Source organism: Lampris incognitus, chromosome 1, assembly GCF_029633865.1.
Source record: "Lampris incognitus isolate fLamInc1 chromosome 1, fLamInc1.hap2, whole genome shotgun sequence".
In the NCBI taxonomy this organism is placed as follows: domain Eukaryota; kingdom Metazoa; phylum Chordata; class Actinopteri; order Lampriformes; family Lampridae; genus Lampris; species Lampris incognitus.
This window is the reverse complement of record NC_079211.1, coordinates 112,218,064-112,241,514: the sequence shown is the minus strand read 5'-3', so window position 1 is coordinate 112,241,514 and position 23,451 is coordinate 112,218,064. Positions and strand designations below refer to the sequence as shown.

General features: G+C 45.3%; 1 protein-coding gene across 4 annotated transcripts; it reads right to left on the bottom strand.

The window, feature by feature from the left end:
* Positions 1–223: 223 nt before the first annotated feature.
* Positions 224–22,417, bottom strand: fpgs (folylpolyglutamate synthase). 4 transcript variants are annotated; one of them, XR_008810822.1, is made up of 17 exons: positions 22,328–22,417; positions 22,019–22,191; positions 21,698–21,820; positions 21,501–21,554; positions 21,356–21,420; positions 19,806–19,920; positions 18,972–19,049; positions 18,727–18,788; positions 18,476–18,578; positions 15,347–15,424; positions 13,160–13,313; positions 8,774–8,857; positions 8,435–8,579; positions 5,189–5,267; positions 4,976–5,039; positions 2,974–3,091; positions 1,884–2,007 (listed from the first exon to the last, which is right to left on the bottom strand). XR_008810822.1 is itself a non-coding variant. In XM_056287468.1 (16 exons), exons 2-16 carry the CDS (start codon positions 22,127–22,129, stop codon positions 1,625–1,627), a joined length of 1,698 nt encoding a protein of 565 aa, XP_056143443.1. In that variant the 5' UTR covers positions 22,130–22,191; positions 22,328–22,417; the 3' UTR covers positions 224–1,624. The 4 variants fall into 4 exon arrangements, 3 of the variants coding, with proteins under 3 accessions (XP_056143443.1, XP_056143460.1, XP_056143451.1); XM_056287468.1 differs by lacking the exon at positions 2,974–3,091 and having other exon boundaries at positions 224–2,007; XM_056287485.1 differs by lacking the exon at positions 2,974–3,091 and having other exon boundaries at positions 224–2,007; positions 5,189–5,264.
* Between the last annotated feature and the right edge of the window lie 1,034 nt (positions 22,418–23,451).

Sequence of the window (23,451 nt, the reverse complement as noted above, 5' to 3'; positions counted from 1 at the left end):
ATCACAACTCTGTTCATTCGTAGTTAACATTGCAGCAATATCGGAGAGAAATAATTATTTTTACAATATGTGATATCAATACTTACTTAAACTATTTACCGGAGCTTCTTTCACAAGTCACATGTTTTGTTAGCTAACTGTAGTCGCTACCGTTAATTGTGGAGCGGGAGACAGAGCAGAGGGCTGTATCTGTACCCGCTCGTGACTGTACTGCCTAGAAGGATTCTGATTGGTCAGCGTTTGCGGTCCGAAGAGCCTGATCCGACTGTGAACACGCAGGCAGAACAGAGGTACCGGTGCAACATAAAGACAGGCATGGTTCACAGATTTACTGCTACATGCCAAATAAGAACCGCTACAATATGCCCAAAAAATAATTTATTGTCATGATTCTTATTACAACCATAATACTATGGGTGACCGCCAAGCTTAATTTTTCCTTTCTTAATGGAGGGGTCCCTTGTTCGTTATGGGAGGTCCAGACCCCCCCCCCCAATTCGAGCCCTGCATAAACATAACACAGACGTACAGGGCTGGATGGGAAGGGGGGGGCTACGAGAATATAGAATTATAAAGTATAGATTATTGACTATTACAATCTGTTCTCTACTCTCATGTCTTTTGTCTCTGAATGTCTTCTTTTCTCTTGTGTGTGTGTGAATGTTGTGATGCGAGTCTCCCTTGTGTGCACGTGCAGTCTGTCCTCCTCCCAGGTCGCCACCTGGACACTGCTTGGCATCCTCATCACATTTTCTTTTTAAATATTTTTATAAATCCGTATAATTTTGTTATCCTGTTTCAATGTTATATCCTTCTCTCTCCGATGTGACTAATGACTTGTGTGACTAATTTCTTGTCTCTTCTCCCATGTATGTGAATGGTGTGATGTGAGTCTCCCCCGTGTGCATGTGTCGTCTGTCCTCCTTCCAGGTCTACATGGTGATGGTGGTCGTGTGACTCAGGTCCTGGACTGTTCCGGTGGCATCTGGACACTGCTTGGCATCCTCATCATAGTCTTCATAAATTGTAAAATGCCATTATAATTGTGTTATCCTCTTTCAGTGTTGTATTGTGTAAATTGTGTGAACACAACATCCATTGCACGTTGACCATCTTGGGAGAGAGAGCCCTCCTCTGTTGCTCTCCCTGAGCTTTCTTACCGTTTTTCTCCCTGTTAAAGGTTTTTTTTTTTAGGGAGTTGTTCCTTATCTGATGTGAAGGTCTAAGGACAGGATGTTGTGTTGTTGTAAAGCCCCCTGAGGCACATTTGTAATTTGTGATTAATGGGCACACAAATAAATCTGACTGAAGGTAATAGTCAAATAGAGACAAAGACATTTTTGCGTATGAACGTTTTTGAAGAGGTTTCAATCGGGAAAATGTTAGATATTTAATTGGGAAAGCACAACTATTCCACATGGCAGCTTGTACATAGTATGACAAAATCCTGAGGCGTTCTCTAGACGACAACTGAACACACAGGATTGTTTAAGGGGACTATTGCCTTATTTGCAAAAAGACAAATATACCCTTAATACACACAACCCACGTAAATAGAGCGTTTGAGATTTTCTCTCAAGCCAGCACAGCAGCCTAACCACGCAGTCATCTCAACCACAACCTCTTACAAGGCCAGAGATGGGTCCAGATTTTGCAGTGCCCCTCCTACAAGGTGCAGACTTCCGGTCACCAGCACAGCGATGTGGGCTGCTTCCTGCAGGGCTTTTGCCCCATCAGCGGATTGAAGCAGGTTGTCGGAGCGCCCTGAGACGCCACCAACTAACACGGGGTCTTTCCCTTGGCTTATCCACCGGAGGGCACTGAGGATGCAGGGGAAAACCCGGGAGGGACTTCCAGAGTTGACCACCAGGTGGTGGCGGTGGTGTTGGTGTTGCAGCAGCTGCTCAGGAAATTGGCCCTCGGCTCTGCTCAGACTCTTCCAGCTGCTCTGGTTGGCTAAGCAGCTGTCCAGCATGGACTCCACAGACACGTTGATGTCCTGGTGAGCTGTGGAGGCACAAGGACACAGAATAAAAACTGAACTAGCTGTGAGGCGCTTCTCTTGTGGGCACCACCAAAGAAAAAACTGAAAGCGACCCATTGGATTCTCATGATAAAACGTGTAGTATCATGAGAATTTCCCCAATTTCCCCTTGGGATGAATAAAGTAGTCTGATTCTGATGATATCTATTTCACAAATGCTATATAAAGTTATTTGTTGACCATTTAGTGTTTGGAGTGACACTGAATTCTGCATGAGATGAGATGAAACTTTATTAAACCCCAGAGGAGAAATTCAGTAACGGCAGAAGCATAAAAACAACATGAAAAGTGCAGGATTAGAATCTACTACTACTGTCGGCTGCTCCCGTTAGCGGTTGCCACAGCGGATCATCAGTTTCCTTGTCTTCCTGTCCTCTGCATCTTCCTCCGTCACACCAGCCACCTGCATGTCCTCCCTCACCACATCCATAAACCTCCTCTTTGGCCTTCCTCTTCTCCTCTTCCCTCGCAGCTCCATATTCGGCATCCTTCTCCCAATATACCCAGCATCTCTCCTCCACATGTCCAAACATCTTAATCTTGCCTCTCTTGCTTTGTCTCCAAACCGTCCAACCTGAGCTGTCCCTCTAATATACTCGTTCCTAACCCTGTCCTTCTTCATCACTCCCAATAAAAATCTTAGCATCTTCAACTCTGCCACCTCCAGCTCTGCCTCCTGTCTTTTCATCAGTGCCACTGTCTCCAAACCATATAACATAGCTGGTCTCATAACCATCTTGTAATCCTTCCTTTTAACTCTTGCTGGTACCCTTCTGTCGCAAATCACTCCTGACACTCTTCTCCACCCACTCCACCCTGCCTGCACTCTCTTCTTCACCTCTCTTCTGCACTCTCCATTACTTTGGACAGTTGACCCCCAAGTATTTAAACTCATACACCTTCGTCACCTCTACTCCTTGCATCCTCACCATTCCACTGTCCTCCCTCTCATTCACCCATAGGCATTCTGTCTTGCTCCTACTGATTTTCATTCCTCTTCTCTCCAGTGCATGCCTCCACCTCTCATGGCTCTCCTCCACCTGCACCCTACTCTCATTACACATCACAATGTCATCCGCAAAGGAGTAGAATATAGAAAGAATATGAAATATATGCAAAAAAGATACAGAAATCAACAATGTCAACTGTGAAAGTAACTACGTACAACAACAATTTAAATATAGGAAGATGAGTAGTAGGCTACAGTAAAATAAAAGGAATAAAAACGATGGCTATGATATGATATACCTTCTGATAATATACAAGGGACTTTTCATAATATAGCCACACATATGTAACTATAACTATATATGAGTATACTATATGTAAATATAAAGAGAGTGAAGTGTGTACATCAGACAAGAAACATAAAAATGTATCGTATTTCCCAGACTACAAGTCGCACTGGAATACAAGTCTCCCTCATTGAAACAGGCATTGTTGCAAGAAAAAACAGTCGCTTCATGGTATAAATCTCATTTATATGGTGGTACAGTATAGCGCCCTGCACAGGGCTGTTTCTTAACACCGCTCCTGCTGGATTTCTGACTATTACCGCCTGCTCCCGCAATGTGTGTGTTACACTGCCGCAATGTGTGTGTTACACTCACGCCTGCAAACATCCTGACCACTCTCGCCCGCACAATAGAGCGCCATTGGTTTTGTGTCTTCTCCCGTTCTGCAGGGAAAACACAAAGTTTTCCTGCATAGTATTAATAAAGAGATGCAATTATGTTCTAGTGCAATATTACATTCATACGAGTGCAATAATTAGTTATTCTAGTGCAATAAGTACAGGGCAAAATTATACTGCATTTATTTATTTTACTTATTATTTCAGAAACAGTGTTGTAGGCTGTGGTTGTTTGTTTTGCTGAGGTTGTTTTCTTTTGTGTTGTTTCCCTGTCTTCTAATGCACTGGTCAGCATTGTATTTTGTACAATGAGAATAATGGCCTTCTATTCTATTCTATTCTACTCTATGACAACAAAGGTTTACCTGGCGACGGAGTCATACTGCCGTATGTCTCTACAGCTAAGTGCGACACGTTTCTTGGTAGTATCTTGTTTATCATGTGCAGGAAGAAGTGCTTCATCTTTGAAGGAGAGCTTACTCTGACCAGGGGCAATGGAGAGGTATGTTGCCTCAACCCAGAGGTGCCAGACTTGTGTCGCTGTGGATCAATACTTTTGCACATTTGTTGCAACCAACAAAATCCAGTTCGTTTCCATCTTTGTCGGCAACAACTGAGAAATGTTTCCAGATGTCAGACTGGCCCTGCTTTTCTTTTGTATCGCAGTGACCTGGTGCGATCTTCTATTTTTCAAACAATTTAAAATGGCCGCTGTCCAACGCCTGTAAACACTGCAACGCCTCGGTGGTAGTCATGGTGCGTCTGTAATGGCGTCTGTAACCAGACATGTTGGAAATAATCAAACATCAAGTTTAGACTATTTCTCTGCACTGGAGGACGCTAGTGTGTTTCTCGGACAGAGCAACAAACTTCACCAAGGAAATGGCGTGACCAACACACGTCATAAATAGTGACATGACGCGCACGATCACGCGCAAATTACGTGCGGTCATTTTGACCACTCATGGTTGTTTTAGGTAGATCTTACCATAACCTCTTTTTTTGTTTTGTGCAATTGATCTAAAACTAATTTTAATGCAAATATGTGCAATTTTAGGAGTATTCAGGGAGCGTCTTGGTCATTCTGGTGTTAAACAGTGCCATTTAGTGGCCTTAATTGGAATGCAGTGTATTCGCCTGACAAAATTACACCGTCGCTTTGGAATATAAGTCGCAGGAGCAGCCGGACGAGTAAAACAAAAAACAAAACAGTGACTTCCAGTCTGGGAAACATGGCAAGCAACAGACGACAAACCATACAAGCATACATGGACAAGGAAAAAGTAAGATATCCTCACCTATGTTGTTAGGAAGTGTTTCAGGTATATTGGGGCAGAAGACCGCATAGTCAAACTGGCAGGGCTTCAAGTGCACAAACACACCATCAGAAACAGAAAGAGTTACACACTGGTATGTTCTGCAACACAAGCTGCGCAGGGTAAGCAAGAGCTAACCATACACTGACAAATAAAGCAGTAAAATATCAATGAGAGGACATCAGATTCACTCACCACCAGGAGTTTGAGCAGAGCAGCAGAATCCCTTCCTCCCGACGTGTTAAACAGCAGTACTTTAACTGTAGAGCCCCTGCTGGTCAGACACATGAGTGGGTCAGAGTCAAGAATGAAGCGATATCAGAGACAAAGAAGGAGAAATCAGCAATATGACTTTTAATCTTGTGGTAACCGTTCAGCCCTGAGCATGATATTAACCAGTAGCGCCTCCTCTGGTCGGTCAGGGTGCCTGTTCCGGGGGGAGGGGGAACTGGGGGGAATAGCATGATCCTCCCACGCACTACGTCCCCCCAATGAAACTCCTCACTGTCAGGTGAAAAGAAGCGGCTAGCGACTCCACATGTATCGGGAGAGGCATGTGGTAGTCTGCAGCCCTCCCCGGATCAGCAGAGGGGGTGGAGCAGAGACCGGGACGGCTTGGAAGAGTGGGGTAATTGGCCAAGTACAATTGGGGATAAAAGTGAGGAAAAATCTAAACAAAAACTACCTCCAAATGTACTACATCACTGCTCAGGATGGGGGCAGCAGCACAGCATGGGACAACATTTCAACCACATGGGACATTTCAACCACAAGAGGGCAGCAGAACTTGTGGAAACTGGGTATTTAAATTATTCCAATTATTTATCCACCTGATTAAGCAGAAGGCACGCAGACCCATCTGCAGCTCAAAAATGTGACATAAGATTCAATTATATTTCACAGACAAACAAGGTCACTGCTAACTAGGCCACAGCATATTGAATAAATAATCAAATTATATATATTAAATTACAGAACTAAATTATAGCATATTTAGCAAAGAGCACATATTGTTACTGCATTTCAAGTTTGGTTATATTAGGAAAAATACTGCTGTGCTCATCAATGTTGCGAGATGTTGAAAATGAGATGGTGTCTTCTTTGCTGCGGTCTTGCGCTGATCAGAAAGTCACAAGATGTGCATCTGACACTGACGTCGCTGATCTGCAATGTTCTCACAAGCTTGTGCAGATGACGAAGGCAATCTGGATGAGCTTCAGTCAGTTTATGCTAGCGTTTCCCAACCCAGTCCTCAAGGAACCCCTATCCTGCAGATTTTCATTGTAACCCTGCATAGGTAGCCCTGCTTGTTCTTACTCAACCAATCATCTCACAGAACTTAATTATGCAAGGTGTGCAACATCTGACATAATTCATTGCTGATTGGTTGAATAACTACAAACAGGTAGCTATTCAGGGTTGCAAAGAAAATCTGCAGGACAGGGGTTCCTTGAAGACTGGGTTGGGAAACGCTGGTTTATGCAACTTAACAGTTCTGTACAGACGCCACCTTTAACAAACACGTCACTCCTGTCAGGCAAACGCGTTTTGTTATACGACCTAATATATGTACCACTGGTGCCAAGTCCAAGCAAAGTGTGACTGCCACCATTCATGTTGCCCAAAGAAATTTAACACTGTTCAATGAGACACTCACAATTTTTAGTTTGGAAGAAAAAGCATTTGAAAATGCTGCACCATCTTCAAAACGTATAACTCGAAGTAAACTGGAAAGATTCTAAGTGGGAAAATATTCATTACCTCCATTGTCAAACAGATGATGTGAAGTAATACGTTCTTATCTTTGCAACATAGTCTTTAGCCATTTAAAAAAAAATTAACAAAAGGGATCTACATATAGAGGACAGTGATGAAGGTGTCCGTGTATATAAAGAATATAATGGGGTGTAGGTGTAGAGGACAGTGATGGTGGTGTCATGTATCTACTGTATCTACTACTACTGTCAGCTGCTCCTGTTAGGGGGCGCCACAGCGGATCAAATGTTTCCATCTCTTCCTGTCCTCTGCATCTTCTTCTGTCACGCCAGCCACCTGCATGTCCTCCCTCACCACATCCATAAACCTCCTCTTTGGCCTTCCTCTTCTCCTCTTCGCTGGCAGTTCCATATTCAGCACCCTTCTCCCAATATACCCAGCATCTCTCCTCCACATATGTCCAAAGCATCCCCAAACTGTCCAACCTGCGCATTCCCTCTAATATAATCATTCCTAATCCTGTCCTTCTTCGTCACTCCCAATGAAAATCTTAGCATCTTCAACTCTGCCACCTCCAGCTCCACCTCCTGTCTTTTCATAAGTGCCACTGTCTCCAAACCATATGACATAGCTGGTCTCACAACCATCTTGTAAACCTTCCCTTTAACTCTTGCTGGTACCCTTCTGTCACAAATCCTGACACTCTTCTCCATCCACTCCACCCTGCCTGCACTCTCTTCTTCACCTCTCTTCTGCACTCTCCATTACTTTGGACAGTTGAGTCCCAAGTATTTAAACTCATATGCCTTCATCACCTCTACTCCTTGCATCCTCACCATTCCACTGTCCTGCCTCTCATTCATACATATGCATTCTGTCTTGCTCCTACTGACTTTCATTCCTCTTCTCTCCAGTGCATACCTCCACCTCTCCAGGCTCTCTTCAAACTGCACCCTACTCTCGCTGCAGATCACAATGTCATCCGCAAACATCATAGTCCATGGAGACTCCTGCCTGATCTCGTCTGTCAACCTGTCCACCACCATTGCAAACAAGAAAGGGTTCAGAGCCGATCCTTGATGTAATCTCACCTCCACCTTGAACCCATCTGTCATTCCAACTGCACACCTCACCACACTTCCCTCATATATATCCTGCACCTACATACTTCTCTGCCACTCCCGACTTCCTCATACAATACCACACCTCCTCTCTCGGACCCTGTCATATGCTTTCTCTAAATCCATGAAGACACAATGTAACTCCTTCTGGCCTTCTCTATATTTCTCCATCAACATTCTCAAAGCACACATCACATCTGTGGTGCTCTTTCATGGCATGAAACCATACTGCTGCTCGCTAATCGTCACCTCTCCTCTAAACCTAGCTTCCACTACTCTCTCCCATATCTTCATGCTGTGGCTGATCAACTTTATACCTCTGTAGTTGCTGCAGGTGGTGTCATGTATAAAGGGTAAAACAGGCTTACGTCCTCCACTGAGCACACTCACGTACTACATTCCTGCATGTTTACATCATAAGCCTCTGTATCATCATTTTCCCTTTCCAAACAGTACAACTGAACAAGTTCCCAGGCCTATGTGACACCTTGTGCTCTCACAGTGAAAAAAAATGCAGTGGCAGAACTGGCAAAACAGTGTAATTCTCTATAAATACCAGTAAGATGTCATAAGCGAACGCCGCTGAGGGCTCGTGTCTTCATACCTAGACTGGTTCTTCATCATCTCTTGTTGGAACCAGTGAACACAGATCTGCATGCTGGCCTTGGTGTGAGCCCCGTCGATGTAATACGTCACAGGACCGTGTCTCACTGTCTGATTCCGCCCCAACCACTCGGTCTCCTGCAGACCTGCACTCAGCAGAGGGAGAGAAGAAGAGATGTTTACGTCCAGCGTTGTTTTTTTACTTAAAAGTTGTTTCATTATAGTAGATTTATGACCACGTTCCCTTTCGACAGAACTGTCAAGGCTGCATCCTCAAACGCAAATAGTGCTGTCTTCATGAATTTAAAATCAGTTCATGTATTTCAAATCTTAGTTTCACCTTCACACATTGTGGTGCTGGGCTGGAAAGCGGCTGCCCGGGATCCAGGCCTGCGTCCTGTTGATGAAGTTGAGAAGATTCTACCTGCAATGTAGTCAGATCAGTCATGTTTTCAGTCGTGTTTTTCCAAAGTACCAGTGGCACCTCGTACCACGACCTCTGTCCAAGACCCTTATTGATGCCCGGAAGACAGGAAAATATATGTGATACTCCAACAATTGATAATCTATGCATGCATTAGTTACACCCACATTGTTCACAAAGAGGTACTTTTTCAACCAGCGGTGCTGGGGGGCGGGGGGGCTGGCTGTCCTGCACGTGCCAGCTCCATGATTGACATTGAGTCAGGGATGCTCCTCAGTAGTGATTGGTTGTTCCATTCAGAACGAATGGACTTTTGCAAATCAGAATGCAGCCCCAGAAGCAGCCAGAGAGACCAGATTTTTCACAGTACATTTACTTAACAGACACCGGTCAGTACTGCAGAAACAGAAAGTTATCTACAGCATCTTGAACAAAGTAGATCTAGCTTTCATTTCCTCTCCAGTCCTGGCCCTCCTTTATCCCTCTTGGATGGTGGAAGTAGAAGTGACTGATGAACTATGCAAAAGTGTACCGGTGCAGTGCTAACAGTATTTTCTCTGAAAGGTCAGGTCTCTGGAATCCCTCCGCCCCTTTTCACCCCAACTGAATCCGGCCAATTACCCCACTCTTCCAAGCCATGCCGGTCACTGCTCCACCCCCTCTGCCAATCCGGCGAGGGCTGCAGACTACCACATGCCTCCTCCGATACATGTGGAGTCGCCAGCCACTTCTTTTCACCTGACAGTGAGGAGTTTCACCAGGGGGATGTAGCGCATTGGAGGATCAAGCTATTCCCCCCAGCTCCCCCTCCGCCCCGAGCAGGCACCCCGACCGCCCAGACGAAGCCCAGCGCGGTGACCAGGACACATACCCACATCCGGCTTACCATCCGCAGCCACGGCCAATTGTGTCTGTAAGAACACCCGACCAAGCCAGAGGTAACACTGGGATTCGAACTAGCAATCCCCGTGTTGGTAGGCAACGGGATAGACCTCTACGCTACCCGGACGCCCCTCTCACAAAATTATAGAAAGAAGATAAAACAGATGATGGTACTACAAATGGAATATTTTTCTGCTGAATGATAAAGTTGATGTGATCAACCCAAGCCAGTGCATCCTTAGTGCCGGTCCCAAGCCCGGACAAATAGGGAGGGTTGCGTCAGGAAGGGCATCCGGCGTAAAATCTTTGCCAAATCAAATATGCGGATCATAAATAAGACTTACATACCGGATCGGTCGAGGCTCGGGTTACCAACGACCGCCACCGGTACTGTTAACCAGCAGGGTGCCAGTGGAAACTATGCTACTGTTGGACGACGGAGAAGGAGAGGGGGAAAGCATGTCCAGAGGCAGCTAGAGAGGAGGAAGGGTAGGCATGTGGAGGTGAGAGTTGGAACTTTGAATGTTGGCACTATGACTGTTAAAGGGAGAGACCTGGCTGACATGATGGAAAGAAGAAAGGTAGGCATACTGTGTGTGCAAGAGACCAGGTGGAAGGGGAGTAAGGCCAGGAGTATCGGAGATGGGTTCAAACTCTTCTACCATGGTGTGAATGGGAGGAGTAATGGGGTAGGGGTAATTCTGAAGGAAGAGTATGTCAAGAGCGTGCTGGAGGTGAAGAGAGTGTCAGACAGAGTGATGAGTATGAAGCTGGAAATTGAAGGTTTATTGCTGAATGTTATCAGCGCATATGCCCCGCAAGTTGGGTGTGAGATGGATGAAAAAGAAGAATTCTGGAGTGAGTTGGACGACATGGTGGAGAGGGTACCCAAGGAGGAGAGAGTGGTGATTGGAGCGGACTTCAATGGACATGTTGGTGAAGGGAACAGAGGTGATGAGGAGGTGATGGGAAGGTATGGAGTCAAGAAGAGAAATGTGGAAGGACAGATGGTGGTTGATTTTGCGAAAAGGATGGAAATGGCTGTGGTGAATACATATTTCAAGAAGAGGGAGGAACACAGGGTGACGTACAAGAGTGGAGGAAAGTGCACACAGGTGGACTATATCTTATGTAGAAGGCGCCATCTAAAAGGGATTGGAGACTGCAAGGTGGTGACAGGGGAGAACGTAGCACGGCAGCATCGGATGGTGGTCTGTAGGATGACTTTGGAGACCAAGAAGAGGAAGCGAGTGAAGACACAGCCGAAGATCAAATGGTGGAAGTTGAAGAAGGAAGACTGTTGTGTGGAGTTCAGACAGGAGTTAAGACAGGCACTGGGTGGTAGTGAAGAGTTGCCAGATGGCTGGACAACCACTGCAGAAATAGTGAGGGAGACAGCTAAGAAGGTACTTGGTGTGTCATCAGGACAGAGGAAGGAAGACAAGGAGACTTGGTGGTGGAATGAGGGAGTACAGCAAATTATCCAGAGGAAAAGGTTGGCAAAGAAGTGGGATAGTAAGAGAGATGAAGAAAGTAGACAGGAGTACAAGGAGATGCAGCGTAAAGCAAAGAGAGAGGTGGCAAAGGCAAAGGAAACGGCGTATGGTGAGTTGTATGACAGGTTAGACACTAAGGAAGGAGAAAAGGACTTGTACCGATTGGCTAGACAGAGGGACCAAGCTGCAAAGGATGTGCAGCAAGTTAGGGCGATCAAGGATAGAGATGGAAATGTGCTGACAAGCGAGGAGAGTGTGCTAAGAAGGTGGAAGGAATACTTTGAGGGGCTGATGAATGAAGAAAATGAGAGAGAGAGAAGGTTGGATGATGTAGGGATAGTGAATCAGGGAAGTTCAGTGGATTAACAAGGAGGAAGTGAGGGCAGCTATGAAGAGGATGAAGAGTGGAAAGGCAGTTGGTCCTGATGACATACCTGTGGAGGCATGGAGATGTTTAGGAGAGATGGCAGTGGAGTTTTTAACTAGATTGTTTAACACAATCCTGGAAAGTGAGAGGATGCCTGAGGAGTGGAGAAGAAGCATACTGGTACCGATTTTCAAGAACAAGGGTGATGTGCAGAACTGTAACAATTATAGAGGTATAAAGTTGATCAGCCACAGCATGAAGATTTGGGAAAGAGTAATAGAAGCTAGGTTAAGAGGAGAGGTGATGATCAGCGAGCAGCAGTATGGTTTCATGCCACGAAAGAGCACCACAGATGCGATGTTTGCTTTGAGAATGTTGATTGAGAAGTATAGAGAAGGTCAGAAAGAGTTGCATTGTGTCTTTGTAGATTTAGAGAAAGCTTATAACAGAGTGCCGAGAGAGGAGGTGTGGTATTGTATGAGGAAGTCAGGAGTTGCAGAGAAGTATGTAAGAGTGGTGCAGGATATGTATGAGGGAGGTGTGACAGTGGTGAGGTGTGCGGTTGGAATGACAGATGGGTTCAAGGTGGAGGTGGGATTACATCAAGGATCGGCTCTGAGCCCTTTCTTGTTTGCAATGGTGATGGACAGGTTGACGGACAAGATCAGGCAGGAGTCTCCATGGACAATGAAGTTCGCGGATGACATTGTGATCTGTAGCGAGAGTAGGGTGCAGGTTGAGGAGAGCCTGGAGAGGTGGAGGTATGCACTGGAGAGAAGAGGAATGAAAGTCAGTAGGAGCAAGACAGAATACCTATGCGTGAATGAGAGAGAGGACAGTGGAATGGTGAGGATGCAAGGAGTGGAGGTGACAAAGGCATTTGAGTTTAAATACTTGGGGTCAACTGTCCAAAGTAACGGGGAGTGCAGTAGAGAGGTGAAAAAGAGAGTGCAGGCAGGGTGGAGTGGGTGGAGAAGAGTGTCAGGAGTGATTTGCCACAGAAGGGTACCAGCAAGAGTTAAAGGGAAAGTTTACAGGATGGTTGCGAGACCAGCTATGTTATATGGTTTGGAGACAGTGGCACTGACGACAAGACAGGAGGCTGAGCTGGAGGTGGCAGAGTTGAAGATGCTAAGATTTTCACTGGGAGTAACGAAGAAGGACAGGATTAGGAACGATTATATTAGAGGGACCGCTCAGGTTGGACGGTTTGGAGACAGAGCCAAAAGAGGCAAGATTGAGATGGCTTGGACATGTGTGGAGGAGAGATGTTGAGTATATTGGGAGAAGGATGCTGAATATGGAGCTGCCAGGGAAGAGGAGAAGAGGAAGGCCAAAGAGGAGGTTTATGGATGTGGTGAGGGAAGACATGCAGGTGGCTGGTGTGACAGAGGAAGACGCAGAAGACTGGAAGAAATGGAAACGGATGATCCGCTGTGGCGACCCCTAACGGGAGCAGCCGAAATTAGTAGTAGATAAACTTGATGTGATCGTTTTCTTTCGAATGGACACAGCAGCTTGAGGTCAAACAAGTAAAATGTTCATTCATGGGGATACCTTTCCTCTCCGCCTCCTGGCGCTGGAGCCAGCTGTAGCTGAGCTGCAAGGCTAATGAAGCATTCCAGCGCTGGTGGTCTCCTACCAAGCTGAGGTGCAACGGTCCACCCAAAGCCTCATACTCATCCAGCTCTGGACACACCAACAGAGGACACTGCACACACACACACACAAAAAGATGAGCTATGCAGTCTCTCACTGACCACCTACTCATTTAAAGTACATAATACTTTTTTTTGGGCGGGGGGGGGATTTTTTTCCCCTCTTTTCTCTCCAACTGTACTTGGCCAATCACCCCATTCTTCTGAGCCATCCTGGTCACTGCTCCACCCCCTCTGCCGATCCAGGGAGGGCTGCAGACTACCACATGCCTCCTCCGATACATGTGGAGTCGCCAGCCCCTTCTTTTCACCTGACAGTGAGGCGTTTCACCAGGGGGATGTAGCTCGTAGAAGGATCACGCTATTCCCCCCAGTTCCCCCTCCCCCTCGAACAGGTGCCTTGACTGACCAGAGAAGGCGCTAGTGCAGCGAACAGGACACATACCCACATCCGGCTTCCCACCCACAGACACGGCCAATTGTGTCTATAGGGACACCCGACCAAGCCGGAGGCAACACGGGGATTCGAACCAGCGATCCCTGTGTTGGTAGGCAACGGAATAGACCGCCGCGCTACCCGGACGCCTCTAATTCGATTTTCTGAGTGTATTTTTCCAATACTGTCCATCATCAGGCCGAGGCAGTTATGATTCCAAGGGTGACTCTTTTCGTATAAATCTTTATCAATCAGATATCAGCCAAAACGATAATGACTTGTGCATCACTGTTTAATTCAATGATTCTCTTCTGCAAAGACTACCCGCTTTTTTGTTTTGTTTTTAATGTAAATGTACACTACCGTTCAAAAGTTTGGGATCACCCAAACAATTTTGTGTTTTCCATGAAAAGTCACACTTATTCACCACCATATGTTGTGAAATGAATAGAAAATAGAGTCAAGACATTGACAAGGTTAGAAATAATGATTTGTATTTGAAATAAGATTTTTTTACATCAAACTTTGCTTTCGTCAAAGAATCCTCCATTTGCAGCAATTACAGCATTGCAGACCTTTGGCATTCTAGCTGTTAATTTGTTGAGGTAATCTGGAGAAATTGCACCCCACGCTTCCAGAAGCAGCTCCCACAAGTTGGATTGGTTGGATGGGCACTTCTTTGAGCAGATTGAGTTTCTGGAGCATCACATTTGTGGGGTCAATTAAACGCTCAAAATGGCCAGAAAAAGAGAACTTTCATCTGAAACTCGACAGTCTATTCTTGTTCTTAGAAATGAAGGCTATTCCATGCGAGAAATTGCTAAGAAATTGAAGATTTCCTACACCGGTGTGTACTACTCCCTTCAGAGGACAGCACAAACAGGCTCTAACCAGAGTAGAAAAAGAAGTGGGAGGCCGCGTTGCACAACTGAGCAAGAAGATAAGTACATTAGAGTCTCTAGTTTGAGAAACAGACGCCTCACAGGTCCCCAACTGGCATCTTCATTAAATAGTACCTGTTAGAGCCTGTTTGTGCTGTCCTCTGAAGGGAGTAGTACACACCGGTGTAGGAAATCTTCAATTTCTTAGCAATTTCTCGCATGGAATAGCCTTCATTTCTAAGAACAAGAATAGACTGTCGAGTTTCAGATGAAAGTTCTCTTTTTCTGGCCATTTTGAGCGTTTAATTGACCCCACAAATGTGATGCTCCAGAAACTCAATCTGCTCAAAGAAGTGCCCATCCAACCAATCCAACTTGTGGGAGCTGCTTCTGGAAGCGTGGGGTGCAATTTCTCCGGATTACCTCAACAAATTAACAGCTAGAATGCCAAAGGTCTGCAATGCTGTAATTGCTGCAAATGGAGGATTCTTTGACGAAAGCAAAGTTTGATGTAAAAAAAATCTTATTTCAAATACAAATCATTATTTCTAACCTTGTCAATGTCTTGACTCTATTTTCTATTCATTTCACAACATATGGTGGTGAATAAGTGTGACTTTTCATGGAAAACACGAAATTGTTTGGGTGATCCCAAACTTTTGAACGGTAGTGTATGTTACTAATTACTGAATTTTTTATCCAATACATACGTACGTATGTTTATTTATGCATACATACATCTCAATCTAGAGAGCATCACCATCCTCACCCCTTTTTCTTCAGCTCTGTCTTGCAGGACTTCCATAGGGCTTGGTGGTTGTCTGACAGTGAAGGCCGGGACGCCGGGCTAAGGACAGAAGAAAGCGTGAACAAAACCTGCAGCACCTGACAGTCTGTCTTCCTGTTCACTGCTGCAAGCTATGTTTTCAAACTCTTTTTGCCATTATAATCTTTATATCTTAATTCCTGTATGGTCCAATCCTGTTTGAACATCAAGTCTATAGAGCCCGTAGTGGCCAGATGGAAGCCTTTATAATCAGGGATCAGGAACATTTTGTCGTTTCATTTCATGTACTTACACACATGAAATGAAACAAAATGCCGTTTCCTCCAGCTCACAGCAGTACAACACAAAGACAAAAACACATCCAAAAATTACAAGAACACACATACCCAAACTAACACACATACCCAAACTAAACAACAACAAAAAATCACTGTCCAAGGTAACGAAACCCAGCCATGATGACTGTTGGAACCACTAGTCTGCATGGGCTAGCAGTTAGCTTAGCCCGTCCCGCTTCTGCATCCTGTCAGACCGCCCTCGGCGTTCCCTCCTGGGGCGCAGCTCCAGGCAGGGGCTGTGGTGCCTGGGCCCACCGGACGAAGCAGACCAAGCTCTCCCAGCCGATCCAGCGCCAACTCTCCCAGCCGGACACCCTCGACACACCTCCCCGCACTCCTCGCGATGACATCAAAAACACCACAGTCAACACCAGGTGAGGCCGCCGCCAGACCGCCCTCGGTGTTATCGGAATTGCCGGTCTGCATGGGCTAGCAGTTAGCTTAGCCTGCCCCACTCTCCCAGCCGATCAAGCCCAGTCATCAAACGAAGACAAATGGACAAAGACTGGGTGAGGCCACCGCAAATGTGAATTCACGCCACCATCTTCTGACACTGGCACTGGGTGAGGCTGATGCAAACATGAATTCGCGCTGCCATCTTCCCACAACGGAAGCAGAAATTACAATGTACATAGAGTACAGGTAAAAATCTGTCTTTAACTTGTGTTCACCAGCGACCTCATCACCTCATTGTAACACCTGTATACTTTCATGACTACACCTCAAAGTAAAGATGTACTACTATATCTGCTTTATCCATCAACAGTCTATACCAGCGGTTCCCAAACTTTTTAGGCAACGCACCCTCTTCTACATCATGACAGGGTTGATGCAACCCCAACCCTTCAAAAGAACACAACTACTACTGCTACTACTACTTTCGGCTGCTCCCGTTAGGGGTCGCCACAGAGGATCATCCGTTCCATCTCTTCCTGTCCTCTGCATCTTCCTCTGTCCCACCAGCCACCTGTATGTCCTCCCTTACCACATCCATAAACCTCCTCTTTGGCCATCCTCTTTTCCTTTTCTCTGGCAGCTCCATATTCAGCATCCCTCCCCCAATATACCCAGCATCTCTCCTCCACACATGTCCAAACCATCTCAATCTTGTCTCTCTTGCTTTGTCCCCAAACCGTCCAACCTGAGCTGTCCCTCTAATATACTCGTTCCTAAAGGCATCAAGTTTAATCATGCACAAATAATCAGAACACACATAACGAAATATTCAAGAGATCAAAATAACGCGCTCTTACATTCTAATGAAACTGAATCTACACTGCAACAAAGTTTCAATAAACTGCAACAAAGTTACGCCAAGCCATCACTTTTTTTTGGGGGGGGGGGATTTTCCCCCCATTTTCTCCCCAATTGTACCCGGCCAATTACCCCTTTTCCGAGCCGTCCCGGTCGCTACTCCACCCCCTCTGCCGATCCAGGGAGGGCTGCAGACTACCACATGCCTCCTCTGATACACGCGGAGTCGCCAGCTGCTTCTTTTCACCTGACAGTGAGGAGTTTCGCCGGCGGGACGTAGTGCGTGGGAGGATCACGCTATTTCCCCCAGTTCTCTCTTCCCCCGAACAGGCGCACCAACCTAACAGAGGAAGCGTGCAGCGACCAGGGCACATACCCACATCCGGCTTCCCACCCCCAGACACGGCCAATTGTGTCTGTATGGACGCCCGACCAAGCCGGAGGTAACACGGGGATTCGAACCAGAGATCCCTGTGTTAGTAGGCAACGGAATAGACCACTACGCTACCCGGGGTCTATACTCTCTTAATTCAATTCAAGGTCATGGGGGACTGTAGTATATCCCAGCAGGCACTAGGGAGAAAGCAGGGAGACACAGTGGACAGCTAACCAGCCCATCACAGAACACACATGTACACTCACTTCCACATTACTCACACCTATGGCGCATTTAGAGACTCCATTTCACCTAGCATGCATGTCTTTGGATTCTAGGAAGAAACCCAACACAGGGAATACAAACAAACCCCACAGAGAAAGACCGGACATGAACCCAGGACCCTCTTACTGTGATGCTGTGCTAACCACTCACCATGGTACCCGGCATATATTTATAAATTCAGTTTACTGGGAGGAAATCATTGCTACCCTATGGTACACTAAAAAAAACGATTTGCTAACAAAACCTAGATACTGATCTTAAAGACGTGATCTCTGAAGCATATTCTACTAGCAGAGGTACCTGGCACGGCCCGGGGAAAATGTTCTCACCAAAACAACTAACACGATCTGATCTTTATAACATAATCGATGATGAAATATAGGATAAAATATGATATGATACATGTGATAAACGAATGTCGAATAAACGAATGTTATTAATGAAAATTATCAAATGTCATAATTTTCAATCCATTCATCAAACTTCTTTGCCAATGTGTGTATTAATCGTTCAGTGCTCAAGCACGTCAGGGTAAACTACGTTGCATGCCTTCAGGCTACCATCGACAATGTTAGATGTAGTGCCTCCCTTGACCACTGGAAGGATTGGCCGGAAGTCTCCACAAAGCATTGTTGGAATGCCTGTTTCACAAATAAATCAAATTTTTTACTTGGTTTTTGAAATATTTTTTCAAACTGTGCAATCCTTGGAAAGTGCTGATTCTGAAGATACCTTTCTTTTTGTTCTACAATGAGTATTTCTGGAGTTATAAGCGAACATACAAACATACACTTTTGCTTTAAATATATATATATAGTATATATATATATATATATATATATATATATGATTTTTAACCTTGAAGATGCCAGCTTTCTGCCAAGCTATCTTTTCCATGGTGTCCCCGAGCAAACTTGAGTGATCAATGCCGAGAGATGAGATCCCACATACCCATGGCTTCCTATGGACCAAGAACAAGGTTGGACAAGGAGCACGAGATCACATTAAACTTCTCCCATCCACGTGGGAGGAAATTAGATTAAACAATTAAATTATGCATGCACGTACAGCAAGCTGAAGGTTTATTTTTAAACCACTGAAAACTTTACCTGATAATATTCGTGCAGTCATATTCCCCTCCAATCCCTACTTCAATGACAGCTAAATCCACCTATAATACAGAGAAATGCCAGTCAGCGTGGTATCAGCCCTGTGGCTGGGAGCTGCAAATGTGAGAATGTGGCGATAAGACTCTGAGAGGCATGTATGGTAAGCTGTGATGAATGGTCGCTTGATAGTGAGTGAAAAGTGGGTGTGTGTGGGTGTGTGTGTGAGGAGATAACTGGAAGCTCACCCTCTCACGCAGGAAGACATGAAATGCCAGCAGAGTAAGAAATTGGAAATAGAAGGGCATAGAGCCTCCATAGATGTCCTATGGGTAAATGTCAACACAGTAAGTTGGAAGAGCAGAACACCATGAATCATGAAAGCATGTCTTTCATGAAATGTAGTGAAGCTACTTTAGTATCCCTCCCTCTTTTTCTCCCCAATGTACTTGGCCAATTACCCCACTTTTCCGAGCCTTCCCGGTTGCTGCTTCACCCCCTCTGCCAATCCAAGGAGGGCTGCAGACTACCACATGCCTCCTCTGATACATGTGGAGTCGCCAGCCACTTTTTTTCATCTGACAGTGAGAAGTTTCACCGGTGGGATGTAGCACGTGGGAGGATCACGCTATTTCCCCCCAGTCCCCCCCGAATAGTTGTCCCGACTGACCAGAGGAGGCACTAATGCTGCGACCAGGAAACACACCCACATCCGGCTTCCCACCCGCAGACACAGCCAACTGTGTCTGTAGGGACGCCCGACCAAGCTGGAGGTAACACAGGGATTTGAACTGGCGATTCCCATGTTGGTAGGCAACAGAATAGACCGCTACGCTACCCAGACACCAACATTTTAATACTTCATATCAGAAAACTGACCTCAGATGGATTTATAAAGAAGGTTTTTTTTGTACTTTCATTGAACAATTTCCAAACAATATGTTATTATTGTTATAGAGCACAACATGATAAGTGATAATGCAGAGTAAACTTCACTGAGACGGATTCAAGTCTGTTATGACTTGGTAATCATTTTTGAAGGCTCTGTTAACCAGTGTCGATATATCAATTGGAATACGTACCTTGGTGACATCTAACCGCTCATAGGCCTCCCAGAAGTACTTAGCAAAGCAGTCCCTGCTGATTGGCTGTCCATTGATGCGTATTCTCTCTCTTACATGTACCAGGTGGGGAGAGCTGTGGGGTAATAAGAATTAGATCAGACAGTATTTTCAAAAAATAATCTTAGGTTTTGTTCAGACCTGCTTGAAGAATGAAAAAAGGAGCAAGACAAAAAGTTCATATAATTAAAGAAAAGTCTCTAAAAAAAAATTGTACACACACTTGTGAGATAACCTGACATTATTGGAATCATTGTGATGCACAAGACCACCTACATACAGATGCACCAAGAAGGTTAAGACATCCAACCATCCATTATCTGAACCGCTTATCCTGCTCTCAGGGTCGCGGGGATGCTAGAGCCTATCCCAGCAGTCACTGGGCGGCAGGCGGGGAGACACCCTGGACAGGCTGGCAGGCCATCACACAGAGCTGACACACACACATTCATACCTAGGGACAATTAGTATGGCCGATTCACCTGACCTACATGTTTTTGGACTGTGGGAGGAAACCGGAGCACCCAGAAGAAACCCACGCAGACACAGGGGGAACATGCAAACTCTACATGGAGGATGACCCGGGACAACCCCCAAGGTTGGACTACCCCAGGACTCGAACCCAGGACCTTCTTACTGTGAGGCGACTGCCTTAACCGCTGCGCCACCATAGGGTAAAACAAATACTCATAATTGTTTGCAAAAACCGGTTGATACAGTTCTGAGGGAAGCACAAAGATGACATTGAAAGCAGTGGTACAGATGATTAGTGTCTACACAGTCTATACCCCCCCTCCAAGAGTGCAACAGTTGCACCATACTGATGATTTCAATAGCCTTTTGTGAAATTTCCCAAAAATCACGCCCCTAAATTGTAACATCAGGCTTTTGAAATCGCTTAAAGTACGACAGCATCCCCTTATCGCAGAAACCTTGGCAGAACACTGTTGCATGTATTCCTTCTTAAAAATCCATCCAGTTTAGAACAACAAAATGTTTGCATTACTTTTTAAAAATCATATGTTGGTAGCAACAGAGTGACAACAGGTTTCTTTGAACATTATTCATAAATCCATAGATTAATCACGTCATTTCATACACTTACAAGATTTCAGATGTCTAGAGTCATTATTAGGCAAGGCTATTCCTTCCTATAGAAACCAAAAGAAAAGCTCCTTTGCCATGAGAGTTTCTTTTAGACAGGCCAGCAGGACTGTAATGACAGCATGAGTTAACTATTACATGGAGGGAAGGCTAACAGGCAAAGTTCATGTAATGCAGTTAAAGTAAGATAAGCAATTGTGCAACCCAGAATTACACTGTTGTGTTTGGGATGCCTGTACCGCCATTCCAATGTTGTGGTTTCTGTATGAACTAGTATATAATTTGTCAAATTATTTAAATGGGTTGTTATGACACATTAGGACTAATAAAGATCAATTATATATTACCATTCCACAATATGGGCCTACAGTATGTGATTCACATCTTTCTTTCTTTTTTTTTGATACCTGTAAAATCCTGTTCGAAAGCCATAATTCCTTAGGATTCTCTCTGTGAATGCACAGGTTGATCCCTGAAAAAGAAATTAGGGCATTCTTTATTTACAATGGCGGTCTGTTATTGGTATTCCTTAGCGTGATTCTGAATTCATACCTTGCCTTTCGTTCCAGTTACGTGGATTATGTTGAGCTTGTCCAAATCGTCCACCTGCAGACATCCATGGGAACAGAAATAAAACTATTTTCAGGTGGGGGAAAGGAACTTCAAACTCAAAACATCTTTGTTGAGCAACAAAAAAATGGAGCGGTAGTCACGAGTTGAGTCCAGACTGGGACGTGTGCTCCACATACAGAGAGGCCGGTCCGGTGCAGGAGTCCGTGCATAGCCTTCAGCTGCACGGCCGGGTTCTCCTGGTGTCGACGTTGCCGTTCGAGCACATTGCTTTGTAAGGTGTTGAGGACACGCACGGCTCTCTGCACAAACACACGCAGAGCCGCCACGCTTTAGTTCGGCTGAACACCAAATGACAGCGTGCGACATAAAAACCCTATCGACAACATCCTGGACGTTTATCAATGACAAGTAAACGCTATACTCTTGTGAACTAATTCACCTATAATGAGACGTTTGTAGGTAAATAGCAACGAAGACTTGTGTTTTACAATACCCACGTGAAAACTTTTGGTCTTCCGCAGCATGATAGGCTCCATGGTAATAGAGCCGGAGAGTGACAGCCCACTTTTTTTAGCAGCCGGGGTCCCGGAAGTGAAATTCCCATTCATTTCTGACAGACATTTCGGAGTATCCTTATGTGAAGTTTCACGTCTTGAAGCTGTCGAACCTGCTGCGAGACGAGTCGTGGCCATATAATAATTGATTCCACGCAACACAAAAACAAGAAAAAGGTACACTACATTGTGCATTTTTCATCCAATAAAGCACCGTGAATGGTGACATGGAGCCCCTTTCCCCTTACTTACCAAACGGATTCAAGCAACATTTTGGATGGCGTATATTCTATTTTTAACGATTTGTTGTATATATAATCGTCTGCGATGATTTGCCTTCGTCCTCCCTATAAAAAGCACATCATACCGCCAAGCGACAACGACGTCACGACGTCACGTTCTGCTTCCCGCCTATTCAAATTCGGAGCGTTTACGTTTCTATGGTGACTGCGACGTCTCTGGTTGGTGGAAGTCAGTACAGGACTGTGGGTAGTGTAGTGTTTAAGCGGGAATTCGGTAGTGAAGCACGAAATTTGGGGAAAAAAAGTTGAAATCAAATCGATTTGTGGCATATGCCATCGTCTAACAATCTCGCAGCTCTTGTGAAGTCTGCCTCGTACCATTAATACGTTATAACTGATGATCAGATCCCCTATGGTGACTTTGGATGGGGTTATACTGACTCCATCCACTCAAGTACCCATGACGGCAGTCGGACCTCTAGCCCGACCGGACTTCAGATGGCGTTTTGTGCGGATTTCGTTTAGCGTGTCAAGTCCGAGAAGGGTCTGGAGGCCATCTGCTCGCATGTTTCACAAGGCATTTTAGTAGTACAGAGAAAACGTCTGTGCCTTCCATGGTCTAAACAACTGGCCAGGCTTCACAGAACCAAACACTCCGGCGAAAGATTGGAAGGATTCACAAACTGCGACTCAAAACTTATTTACAAAAGTACCCGGACAAAGCGTTTTCGATAACCCTGAAAACGTTTTGTCTTCACCTTACCTTTGTGCACTGCATCAAATTATAATATCTGTCAGGATGCAGATGGTCAAGAAAAGGTCTCATCAATTAATTCATTATTAGGATAGAGGAAATAAATCGAGTTGACAGTAAATAGCAAACAAACATCATATGCCGGATGATTCCCAGATAGCATCCGGATGTGGGCCGCTTCAAGCAATGATGGCCTTCTTCTGGCCCTGACAAAATGGATGCGAGTCTGAAGTGGCCTACATGTATAATAGCAAATATGGCCCAATACGCCAAATCAAATGTGGGCCTTTTTTTGTGTGGCAAAGACGCGGTGCTCTTGGCAACATGTAATCTGGATGTGACCCTGAAGTGGCCCATGTGGTAAATGGTGAATATGGCCC